Below are 12,875 nucleotides of genomic sequence, written 5' to 3'. Positions count from 1 at the left end.
AATTTGGTGTTTCCCTTGAGAGCCATTATATTTTTCTGCTGTCAGCCTGATGTTGAGGAAAAAAAGAAAACTGGCAGATGTGGCGTTTTCATCTAGTGTGCTTCATAGTTAAAAACAGCATTAACTGCGGTGCACAAGCAGAGCATTACTTTTAATAATCCATCACAACTATTAAGTAGTTTAAATAAACTTAGTTTCAAAGATTGCTGCCATGTAGAGCTAACGTATTTTTTCTTGTTCATTATAATCCTTCTATGTTACAAAAGGATGCATATGTGTGATTTTTTTTTTTAATACACCCACTTGAAAAGTACTGAAAAATCTTTAACAAAGAGAATTTAAAAAAAAATTTATATAGATGTCTGGCAAAAACAGCATTTTATATTGTTCTTACAGTATTTTATACTTCTACTCCTGATGTGGCTATATATAGTTTACAGCCTCATTTACTTTAATGTGCTACCTGAATAACATAATCATAGCAATAACTATGGTATAGGGTTGTAAGGTGCATGAACCGCTAATGCTTTCTGACGATTTAAATGACTTGTTCATAAAATGTTCTTTTAATAATAGTGGTAAAGCTTTTAGCACTAGATGTCAAAAATGCGAAGAATATTGGCTTTTTCAAGTGTTATTTCTTTTCTAGCTAAAGTGTGTTTTAATAATAAATAGTGCCAAAAGCCAAGGTTATGTGGCTCTCATCTGTACGGCAGGATCCAAGCAGAAGACTCTTCCCGCGTATGCAAACAGCTTGACCTCTGTCTGCACAGTTATGTAACATCCCTAATGTGTTTACTATTTCTCTGTTTAGTTTTACAAGATGTTTCTTTTATCAAGAAAGGTCACTATAACCTGCAGAAAAAAATAACATCACAATAGGTGCAATATTAGTCTGTCACTGCTTCATAAAGCTCTCTCCGGCAAAAAGGACTATGCCTTTGTATTGTAAATTGGGCAGACTTGTACCACCAAAGACCAGCCTTTCCAAAAAGAGGTGTGCTGGGAAGTCAATCAAAGGCCAGGCAACTGCTGGGGGTGGGGGAAGATTAAAAAAAAAAAGAAAGTGTGGTTTTCTTTTCAGTTAAGCATCTTCAGGAATATATTTCTTTCTGTATCTCCAGGTTATTTGGCGTTACAGGAAACTGTGCTGCCTGCAGTAAGCTCATACCTGCTTTTGAGATGGTGATGAGAGCAAAGGACAATGTTTATCACCTGGACTGTTTTGCATGTCAACTTTGTAATCAGAGGTAAGAGAATTTCTTGGGTCTGTTCCATAAGCTAAGTGCTAATTCGGCACCGGTGTGGGCATACATTCAAGTGAAGAGGAAACATCTACCACTAGTGGAAACCCAAGATCGAGAGTAAGACCTGGATACTTTTCCTGGGACTGATACAGAACATCTTTCATGACCTTGGCCAGAAAACTTTTTGTGCCTCAAATCCCGCATCAATAAACAAGAATAATGTTACTTCCTCACCTTCAAAAGGTTGTCTGTCAAGTTTAGTTAGTTAATATTTATAAAGGACTTTGAGATCCTTTTCTGCAGAAGAACATAGCAGTACCATTTGTCATTATTACATTAATTTTCACTTTAATTCTTCATTTTTATCATGTGTTTCTTTTAAAGTACATGTTGTTTCTTCCTGTTGCCAGAACTGTAATCATTTAAATTTAAAAGATGTTGTTCCCACCATTTTCTCTGTAGCAGCATTGCACTTCTTATGCCATATTTTTATTTCCATATCCTAACTGTAGGCTGTAAAAATCCCAAGGATTCAAACCTGACACTTTGTTCTGAAGCATCACCCATATGGTACAGTTGCAGAATGAATGTCAAAAGTGGTAAAATTGTAACAACTGAATTTTTCAGAGGCAAATACAGACGAACTTATAGCAACTACATTCAGAGTGGTGGCCAAATCCTGTCAAGAGATTTCACTGAGAGCTCTATTTCTAACTCCACAAGAGCTGCTAGCAGCTTTGCTAGTGACTTCTATGAGGTCTAGGAAATGAGAGAACCAATTATGTCCGCTCCTTAATGTACTTATTATGTTTTTTTCAGTTATTACATGATCTTATTTAGAGTTTTATAGCATTCATATTTTTTTTCATTTTCAGGTGGGAAGAAACATGAGAAGTACATTTCTAGGGAAGTAACAAAAAATTAGGAAGATAATAGTCTAACACGCCAAAGTTAGATACAGCTCTAAATAAGCTTTGCTAACTCACCTTGTCCTACAGTGTATTATTTTGTAACACTGTAGTAATTTAAAAATCAAACCTCCCTAAAGAACCATAAAATGTACAGCTGCTAATAAGTGTAGCACACTACAATTACGCTCTTTAAAAAAAGCCAAATTGACCTTTTTCATCATGTTGCATGGGAAATTAAAATACCAGGCAAGTAATAACCACTGCTTAAACTATATAATAATGCAAGGTAATTATAGGTTCTAATGCTATTTAAAGTCCTATATCAATTTTGTCTTGCCACAGAACTAAGAGGCTGTATTCTGAGTAAGGCAGGCAGAGCCTCCGGTAGTACCCACTTAAGTAAGACACACGCACCCTCCTAGGTTTCGTTTCTTAAACCCTTCACATCCCTGTTTTTTTCAAGCCACGATTCTAGTATCATTATTAAAGTGCCTAATATATTTCTGTTGTTCGCTTCATTTATTACATGCCATAATGGGGCTGCATATCTTTAGTGTTGGTTATGCACAATTAGCACTTAGTTATTGTCTTGTCACTTCAGCCCATACAAGACAAACTTCTTTAATGTAAGAAGTCAGCTAATCTTCATCAGTCAAGCAAAGCAGACAATGTTTGTTACCCTGAGTGCAAAAGATTTTCATCATAGTTGGCACTCTTGGATCTGAGGAAGTGAACTTTCTTCCCCCCTAAAAGCGAAGCTGTTGTGATTATTTTTAATATTCGTCTTTCTTTTACCATTACAAGCGTGAACTAATGTACAATTTCACTTTGAGGCTAATATACGTCATACTATGCCCTAGGGCCACTGATCCCCCTGGGAAAGTGCTGTTAGGTGCTTCTGAAACAGAGCTTTCCTGGGATATTTAATAATTCTTAGCCTTGTCATTCCTGAGCCTTCAATCTAGTCTCTTATTTGATTTTTACTTTGCATGTAGTTTGGGCAAAGGGTTGCTGAAATAGTCTTACAGGAGTCTTAGGCTGGGAACAAAAGAACTGATTTACCTGAAATACAGTCTAGTTCATCTAGTCAAAATAGGAAGCAGTTCCAGAAGTTTCAAAGCATTTCAGAAATTCTCAAAAGTGGCCCTAATCCTGATTATATTGCAATAGCTCTCATGGAGCCTAATAAAACAGACTGCCTGTAGGGTACCTTTTTTCCTCACAATTTGAGGCTAGTGGCACTCTGAAGAATTAATTTTGTTGTTTTTTGTAATAAATCCTATTTCATGGATGCTCCAACTTAGCTCTTCTGTGGTTCCTATGGCAAAGCATCCCACTGACTACATTCTTTCATTAATAAATAGCTTAAAATCTTTTGTTTTTCATTACTTGTGTAACAGTAAAAGATAGAAATGCTAGACACCTGACCCATCACCAGTTTTGGAGGTTTTTTATATTTGCTATGAAACTTCTTCCTTTTCTTTTAAACTGAATAATCTTGTCAGTCACCATGCCATTAATAATTCCTGTTGCCCTTCTCAAGATCCTTTTTTTTCCCTCTAGTTAAGCTAATCAAACAGCAGATTCTGAGGGAGGATGAGTTTATAAGATAGCAGTTTAATTTTCTTTCTTTCTTCCATGCTGCCCCTTTGTATGCAAAATAATGTTCTTGAGCTTTTTTAAATCGGCTCTTCCCTTTCACTCCAGCCACTATCCCTAATGTGGTATTTATTTATTGAAGGCAATATTTTTATTTACAAATGCATCAGAGATATCCAAAAATCACCAATGGAGGTAGCAGGGCTCACCAGCTATTGCAAGACATGTATGTTTGACCTTATTCCCCACCTTCACATTCTCTTTCCCCATTAAATTTTAAATCTTTTGGGTCATTCTTTATACTGATACAAGTACAACATAGCTGGAGTACTACCAGAGAGTACATAATGCTCTCTGTTTGGTTCCATATTTCAGATTTTCAGTTATCGTCTACTATTTAGGCTCTTTCCTAACAGAATATGTGCAACGTTCATCAGTAGACTGAAATGTTTCTTCAGTTAGCATTAGTCTTTGCCAACACTGAATTTCTTCTGACGTTTTGTGCCTGGTTGCGCCTTCCAATGCCTTCTGCCTTTCAAGCTAGCTAATAATTATATTAACTCGCATCACACTGATCCTTGGAGCAGCCCGTTCTTCGGGCTTGCTAGTGCATGGCCCTCATATTCCTGCCCTTTAAATAGTTGATCCTGGCCCAGGTGAGAGGGGCCTGCCTGTTTTTGCCTAGTGCTTTTTGTGAAAGATTCGGTGTTTATTCTGCTTTTATGTAAAACTTCACTGTTTGCTTTATTATTTTTGAGTATCTGTAACTCACTATCCAGCTCAAGTCTCAGTGTGGGTGGTAGTTAGACCCCCTTGATTTCAGAGGACTTCTGTTTTTGGGCCATAAACTCCACCTCTGATGTGCCTGTCCCCTTTTATTGGCCTCCTAAAGGCTAGATTTTCAGACTCAGAAGAAAAACACATTGTCTCACATACTGTATTCTAGGAAGACAGACTGTAGACAGGACTGGAGACATAGACAGGACTGAAAGAGATCTCCTGAGCCACTGAGCCTAGTCCCCTGGTATCAAATACGCACTGTCTCCTATTTTCCCTTTCATAAAGCTATTCAGCTCTAGGATCTAATTGCTCCAACCAGCCAGTTTTTGACATATTGTCCCCATTTTTTCTTGATACTGATGCTTAAAGCTGTAGGGATTTTGTGAATATTAAGCTCTGCTCCTAGCCTAAAGGTTTTAGCATCCCCTTATCTTTCATGTCTCTGTCCAGCTTACTCCTAATTTGAAGTTTTTCCATCTCCTAAATACCCGCAGAGCTTAGTGACAGTCATCTTAATGGTGTGAGTGCTCCCCTTTCTTCTCTGTAAACATATTAAACTTCTCCTCAGAAGCACTTCACCTCACATTGGCAGTAGCCCCGATACAGTTGATTTCTGCAGAAAATTTAAAGGGAAAAAAATGGAAACCACTGGAAAAATAAACTTGTAAACAGACACTGCCTTTCACACTTTGTCAGATTGCATGTGTGTGACTAGGAAAATGGAGTGGAAAATCTTGCAAGTGGGCTCAGCTGTATCTTTGCTTGACACTTTTGACTACAGCGATGATCTCAGTCTGCCTTCGGCTTTCCCACTTTCCGGAGTTTCAGTGTCCTTCCTTTCACTCTGTCGGCTGCTTTAGCAGCTTGTTCCATACTTCTGTGATATTTTCTCGCTGCTGTCTGAAGTCAGCTCAGGGTATGGTTTAAAACCCCCATCTGCTATCACTGAGGGGTGTTTAAATCCACTGTTCTATCCTTCTATCCGAAACAGTCTTTATTTTAATGGGAACTGAACTGGAAATGGTTACATACTCATTCAAATCATTGTCCTGATGTAGCTGTAAACACTTACCTCCAGTATAAACTGTAAAATGCCCACACAATGCTGCCTTTGTTCTCCGTCAAGCGGGGGGGGGGGGGGGGGGGCGGCAGGGAATGTAATGCCAGGGACATCCTTGTTTCAGACACCAACATTAGATTTTTGCATGAGTGGTCATTCTGTAAATTCTGAAGACCTGAATACTGCTTATTTTCATTGAGTGTCTCTATATTTAGAATAAAAATTAATACATTTTCCATACCCGCTTTTAAAAAAATAGTAAATGAAAAGCACACCAAGTTGAGGTTTGTCATTGTAAGTCAAACTAGGATTCTGTGTGTACATATACCACATCGTACTGGTAAAAATGTGCAAATCCAGGCACAGCTCCCCCTTTCCAGTCTTTGACAATAAATGGACATTTTGACGGAACTCTAGAATTAGTAAACTGTAGGTGTGGACTGAGGAACTGTGATGTAAAAAAGTGGCTTTATTCTCTTAGTGATGCATATAGATTAACATTAATTTGAGTTATACTGGAAACCCAAAGGAGCTTTAAAAAAAAAGAGGAAAGGACGAAGTTACATCACTGAGTGCACGAAGCAGAGTGGAAGGGTGTGGGTGGGATAAGTCTGAGCTTTCTTTATCCTCGAGGAAATCAATTAAATGCTTCCAGATTTTGTTCCTTTCTACAACAACAAAGATCTGACATTACCAGAGGAGGCACTTCACACACAGCCATCTTTGTTCACAGCAACATTTCTCTCGCTTTCTTAAGAAGTCTTCAGTACCTTGACACATGTCCTGTACATCAGAAAAGATGACAGATAGCAGTGAGATCTCCTTAAATATCTGTTCTGAACAATGAAATAGCTATTTCTCAAAATGGAAGTTTTATACTTCTTGTGATTAGTCTAGGCACACCTCCTTCCAAACAAGGTGATAACAGAGGTCATTTTGTAATATAAATGGCCTTCCTTTTGCCATTGTAAAACATGACAGGAGTTCTAGGATGTAGGTTAATTATAATGGTCATTCTACTAATGTCACAGTTGTGTCAAAAGTAGTATTATCAATTTATGGTGGTAAGTCCAATCTGGCATGTTAATGCGGCCTATTGTATATTTTTCCCCGTTCATCTTGCATGCCTATTAAATAAATTGGGCGAGGGTTTTAGGGAAGGCTGAAGACTACCATCTGCCTGCTAGAAGAGTAATAGTCTTGTGTCATTATGTACTCCTAACCCAGTGGCATCTCAATATGCTCCTTGACTCCATTTGATATATGTGCCCAAATTGTGCCCTGATTTACATCCTATGCCAATTCCATGAAAAAAACAGTTGCCAGAGGTGGAAGGCTAGACTTGAATTTACCCTTCCATTTTAAAGCTGAGGCAGGTTTAAATCCTAGACTGTGCAAAACCAATCTGAAGTAGTTGCAAGATTTAGCTCTTTGACTTCAGAAGAGGCTAAATCTGCTTTTGAGAGTCAAATAAGGTTGAAAGTGTGGATGGACAGAATTTGTCATATTTTAGCCATCTAATTGCCTGGTCTCATTGTACTTAGGAGCTAGCATGCCACCTTTAAATGTTTTTCACCTAGTGCTTATCTCTTGTCACCTAATGAGTGCATAATTCACACATTTAATACCCAGGGGCACATGCAAGCCTCACCGTCAGTCTCTGCCAATGTGTTTCGGTTGCTGAACTTGCACAATACAAAAAGAGTTGCAGAATTTGGACTGTAAGTATCGCAAGTAACAGGTTTCCCCCAAGGCCCAGAGGATCACCCCCCAGTGCGCAAACGCAGCCCCAGATGGACCCAGAGGGTGTCTTACCATGCAGACAGACCCCCACCCCACAGGTTATCGCACAGCCAAGCGTGTCTAGACAGGCCACTGGCAGCCTCCCCGCAAGACAGCTGTACACTTGGAAGGTAAATGATTTGTGGAACTGTGTATGTGTAAAGCCACTCATGCATAAAGCTGTCAAATGCCGTGTAGACATAGGTAGAGCATTTCTGGCTCGACATATTAACATAGCAAAAGCAAAAGGCATTGACACTTTTTATTGGGAAAGGCATCCTGACTCCCTTGTGTAGCTGGTGTAGTTTAATTCAAACCGTGGCACTTCTCTGAGGGCTGAGGAACAAAATCCTTCAGCCAGGATTTTGATGCATGCAATACTGGGCTAACTGTGGTGGAGTGACTGATTTGTCACGATACTTAACTTCCCCTGCTTTAGTCCACATTCATCTGTATGTTCCTTTAACAGAAACTAAGAAGGACTTTTTTTTTTTTTTTTAAAAATGTGACTCCTTTGGGAAAAACACACTTACATATTAGCACTAGTTAAGACTCCTTTACCTAATCTGGTAGCATTGTTGTCAATGGACAAGAATACAAAGGGTGGAAACTAGAGAAACCACCAAAGAACTTGTTTGCTTCAAGAATTCTGCATTTCAACACACCTATTCAAAATCCTTTTGTATTGTTAGTAGCCTAATATAGCAGGATTGGGGCGGGAAGGATAGCAGGAACATGTAAATTCTATAAAAGAGTCTTGACCATAAATAACTTAAAGATTTCGGGATCATTCCATAATCTCTATTTTCAATCATCATCAGCAGCAGGCAGTAATCCTACAGAAAAAAAAGTCCACAAATAAACAAACCAATTTTCCTTTAAGAGCAGAGCTAATTCTTTTCAATCCACTTTTTTATTACACTATTTTCCCTCTATCTATTTAGCTAGCATAAGGATAAATTTCCAAAGCTACCCAGTTGGAAAATAAATGGGTTCACTCTTTGTCTAGCATTCCAATCTTCACAAATGTAAATCAGTCCAACTGCTACTCATTTAAACCTCCAACTTCACAAAACATTAAAGGACTGCTTTCAATACACAATTTAATCTGTGACAATTCACCAAGATTTCTGCTTGAACATCATTAGAAATTGACTATCTGATAAAGAGAGACCACTATCAGAGGTCAGGCGGGTCAGCCTGTGTCATTTACGTAGTTTTACCGGGTCAACTACAGCAGGCACCACTATTTGAAGGTTAAATTGTTACAATTAAATACATATACAGCTATCCCCATAGCTACTCCGTTGTTAAATCTACCGTAAACAACACAAGCATTTATATCTGACCCTAACTGTGTCCAAGATGTCACCATTTGGAAATTATACAAAAAAGGACATTATAATCCGTTACACATTAAACAATACTTTATGTAGCGAGATCCATAATTAGCTGGTAGAAACTGGTTTCATTTATTCACATCAGTGTTAAGGGGTTCATTTAGGTTACTTTCTTTCATTTTAATTGGAATAATGTGAGCAGTGCCTCCCGATATATTTTATAGCTGGAGAGTTCACTATAAACAAAGGCACGTAACCCTGCTAAGGCAGTCACTAGGGAAACTCTTTTTCTATGCATTGGCCCTATTCACTTGCTCCCTAAGTATCTTCAAGAAGATTGGCTTTGTCGGGGGGAAGGGTTGAGGGGGGTGTCAGTGAAGAGCCTTCTTATATTCAAGTGTACTGCTTAGCTGGGAAATCCTACTTTACTCGGAGTTTGAAGCCAGCCAGCCAGAAGCGTTACCGTTACGTGATTTTCCTTCTCATCAGAGAAAATCAAATGAAATATCTCAGTAGCATTTTGTAGCAATCAGATCATTCTGATGCACATAATCGTATAACAAGGTAGGTATATGGATACCACAAGAGAGTGAGTAGTTAGTTGAGTAACTAAATTTGTAATCAACTCCTACAGGAAAAGGAAAAAAAATAGGTTTCTCTGCATACCTGCCTGTGTGTCTCTAGTTCACACCACAATATACGTAAAGTTGCGTGTATGCTAGAAAAGATTCTCAGAACCACTGGCTTAAATCAATTCTAGTAAAATATCCAACTGGAATATAACAAGAAATTCTTACTGGTACGCCTGCACAAGACAAATGTGATGTATCTCAGATGAGCTTCCTACTCCACGCCATCACTTCGTTTTCCTTCTGATTTGCGTGAAAGCAGGACATTTACTTTTCACTCAACTCAGTAGCCTGGGATATTCGTTCTGTTTTACCTGTGTGTTAGTGACCTGATCCAAGACTCCCACAGTATTCGGTGGGCTTTGCATGAAGTCTTTGGCTGGGGAAGCAGAAGTGCTTGAGTGCACTAGATTTTGTTGAAAGCACAGGATTAATTCTGGTACCAGAGCACTTCCTCCGCTGGGCTTTCACATCCGTGCGCGCGTCTGCGTGCGCTGCGACAGAGAGCAGAGGTGCGAGCCATGTGGTCAGTACAACAAAATCACAAACGCTTGTTGTACAATCCTTACATGTAAGATCATATCACATCATTCATCCTGAAACTACCTTTTTTTTCCCTTTATTGTTGTAATTTCAGATTTTGCGTTGGAGACAAATTTTTCCTGAAGAACAACATGATTCTGTGCCAGACAGACTATGAGGAGGGTTTAATGAAAGAAGGTTATGCACCCCAGGTTCGCTGATCTGATGCCACATCATTAAGAATACAAAGCACTATGTTCTTTTATCTTTTTTGCTCAACATGTATATAAGAAATGACACAGGAACCTACTGAATAGCATAGATATAGGGAGACAGAATGGTTGCGTGAAATAAAAGGCGGACTGCATCTGTATGTAGTGAAAATTGCTCCAGTTCAGAGTTGAATGTTAATTAAAAAGGTACTGTACATACAGCTGGATTCTTTTTGCTTGCTCTTGGGGTTTTTGGTTTGTTTGGGGTTTATGTTTCTTTTTGTGTCATTTGGCATGAGATGTTTATTTTGGACTATTGTATATAATGTATTGTAATATTTGAAGCACAAATGTAATACAGTTTTATTGTGTTACCATTTGTGTTCCTGTTTGCTTCTTTGTATTGTTGCATTTAGTACAATCAGTGTCTAAACTTCCTGTATATTTATGCTTTCTGTATCTACCAGCTATTTTAAATGAGCTGTATCTTTCTAGTAAAAAGCATTAAAGAGCAAATCCCAACCATTATGCTACACTTAGAGCTTAAGAATACTGTTTACATTAAAACTATTTAGAAAACTAGTAACTCTAGCAGCACCTGCTGCTAATGATGCTATGGTTAAGGGTCTATCAGCACTTCTGTTATAAGCCTCTATTTTTCAGGGGTTAAGCATCTGCTGTTTAATTGCATAGATTTTCCTGAAAGAGCACTTTTATTTTACTACAAAATTTTGAAAAGCAAATCTGACCGGTTTGGGATATATTATAAAAGGTGCAAAAGTTAATGATTTTGGGTGCTGCTTTTGTACCCCTGAGGCATTCAAAATGCCTGGATTTGATTTTTAATTTAGCTGGAAATTAAGCCCTAATGCGAACCAGTGCCTCTGGGTATCTTATTTTATATATATATATATAAAAAAAATATATGTTATTTTTCTGAAATCATTTAATTTGGGGGGGGGAGGAAAGGGAGAGGACTTTGGTTTATATACATTTTTAAAATTTCTTAAAATTTGAGGGGTCTCTCTCTCTCTCTTTCTCTCACTTTCCTTTTTCTTTTTTTTTTTTAATCAGGGCTTAACCCTAAAGTTTTCTGGGGCTGTCCCCTCAACAAACCCTGGAAAAAAGTGAAAGTAGAAGGCACTGTAAACAGCCCCCTCTGAGGGTCTATTTACTTTAAGGAAATGACCCCGAGCTGACACCAGGAGAGTGACTGGTTACTAATTACCCACCTCAGTGAATGCTGAAGGTGATTTAAATGCTGCTGTGGATGGGACAAAACTTTGAAATACCAATACAGAAAGTGAGAACTACCACGCTCGACTGCACAGGTACTTTGCTGTCCATGCCAACATCCTACAGGTTTGTCCCATCAATACTGGCAATTAAAATCCTTTTGACAGAGGTGGAGTCACTGCTGACAGCTACTGTTGGCAATCAGTCCATTTTCTAGGAGAGGTGGACCTCTGTTTTTAAAGCCATGAAGCTATTGCATCAGCAGGATGTCCCTAAGTGCTCATGCCCCTGACAGAGCTTACAGGTGTTGGGCAAAGGAAAGCAGGATGAATGTTTAAAAAGTTGTTAAAAGCATATTTCATTCTTTTCTCTTTGCCACTGTGATCTAGCTCACCAGGAAAACAGCCTGCATTTAAAAGAACATTAAGAAAAAAAAAAAAAAGAAAAAAAAAAAAGAAAAGAAAGAAACCCACTATACCCTATGTTGCTGTGAAGCTGAGCTCTTGTTTTTATTTAGACTCAGAACCCCTCACCTCTGCTCAAGTTGAGTGCTGTCCTTCCCTGCTCGTCCTGTCCTGTTGCGCAGTTTCAACATGTTTTTCCTGGGCATAGGGAAAGAAACTTTGTAATCCGGTAGGGTAATTCCTCTAGGGTATGGTTTGGAGTACACTGCACAGTGGCTTGACTTAGAAATGGATCTTTAGTTCTAATACCTATTGTTATAGTGCGGTTTTGTTTCTGGCTGTGAACGCTTTTAAAAATAAGCATGGCTCACAAAACTTGATTTTGACTCATACAGGACCAGTAAGAAATGCAACGACTCCTCAGGCTGTTCTTGTTAATTAGAAGAAATAGCTCCACATGGTTTTTCAAATGAAATTTAGCCCTATTTTGTGGACTATCTTCCTTCTTAACCTTGAGCGCAAGTCTCTCATCCACTCCCCTCCACAGTCCCTTAATGTCTTTGGGATAACGAAGCAGTTGATGTCAGAGGTACTATTAGGCTCTTCCAGATCTACTTCAAGTGCAATAAACAAGTTGTCCTTTCCATGAAGGTGAGGATGGCCAGAAAGGGAAGAATCATATTATCTTATTTTGATTCAAACTTCAATTTTCTCCTCCAGTCTCTGTTGTGTCTTTCAGTTAGAAGCCAGAAAGATCTCTCTTCTGCTTTCCACTAGTAGACTACAGACTGGATAGCAATCCCTGGTTCAGAAATAGGGCTGGGGAACAGGAAAGAAGGGAGCTTGGTTCTGTCTTTGACTTGCTGTAAGCTTGGGCAAGTCACTCAACTTCTCTGTGCCTCAGTTGCCCCTATCTGCTAAATGGGGCCAATGCATACACTGCTTTTGTAAAGCATTTTTGGCTCTTCAGAAAACCAAGAGCTATGCATGCAAATGTTACTAGTAGCATTAGGACATTCTGGGAAAAGCAGAGCATTCGTACGTCCATTAGGTAACCACAGATCTGAGGCAGGAGAGCACCAAAACCAATGAAGCCTGTTGAAGGCTTTGTTGGGGATGAAGGCAAGTACCCACTAATAGTGCTGGAAATGCT

The 12,875-nt window shown here is 38.8% G+C and overlaps 1 protein-coding gene across 6 annotated transcripts in view; it reads left to right on the top strand.

Annotated features, from left to right (window-relative positions):
- The window catches only part of LMO3 (LIM domain only 3), a 60,733-nt gene extending 50,116 nt beyond the window's left edge, over nucleotides 1-10,617 (top strand). For all 6 annotated transcript variants that reach the window (XM_087767164.1, XM_087767161.1, XM_009471033.2 and 3 more), the window contains 2 exons: nucleotides 1,125-1,250; nucleotides 9,986-10,617. In XM_087767164.1, the coding sequence (XP_087623290.1) occupies nucleotides 1,125-1,250; nucleotides 9,986-10,091 (232 nt within the window). In that variant the 3' untranslated portion in view covers nucleotides 10,092-10,617. The remainder of the gene's footprint in view (nucleotides 1-1,124; nucleotides 1,251-9,985) is intronic.
- Nucleotides 10,618-12,875: the final 2,258 nt, after the last annotated feature.

This window comes from Nipponia nippon, unplaced genomic scaffold (assembly GCF_047370975.1).
Source record: "Nipponia nippon isolate SJK-2023a ecotype South Korea unplaced genomic scaffold, ASM4737097v1 scaffold_3, whole genome shotgun sequence".
Lineage (NCBI taxonomy): Eukaryota > Metazoa > Chordata > Aves > Pelecaniformes > Threskiornithidae > Nipponia > Nipponia nippon.
Note: the sequence above shows the minus strand (reverse complement) of the source record. Positions and strands in the feature narration are given on the sequence as shown.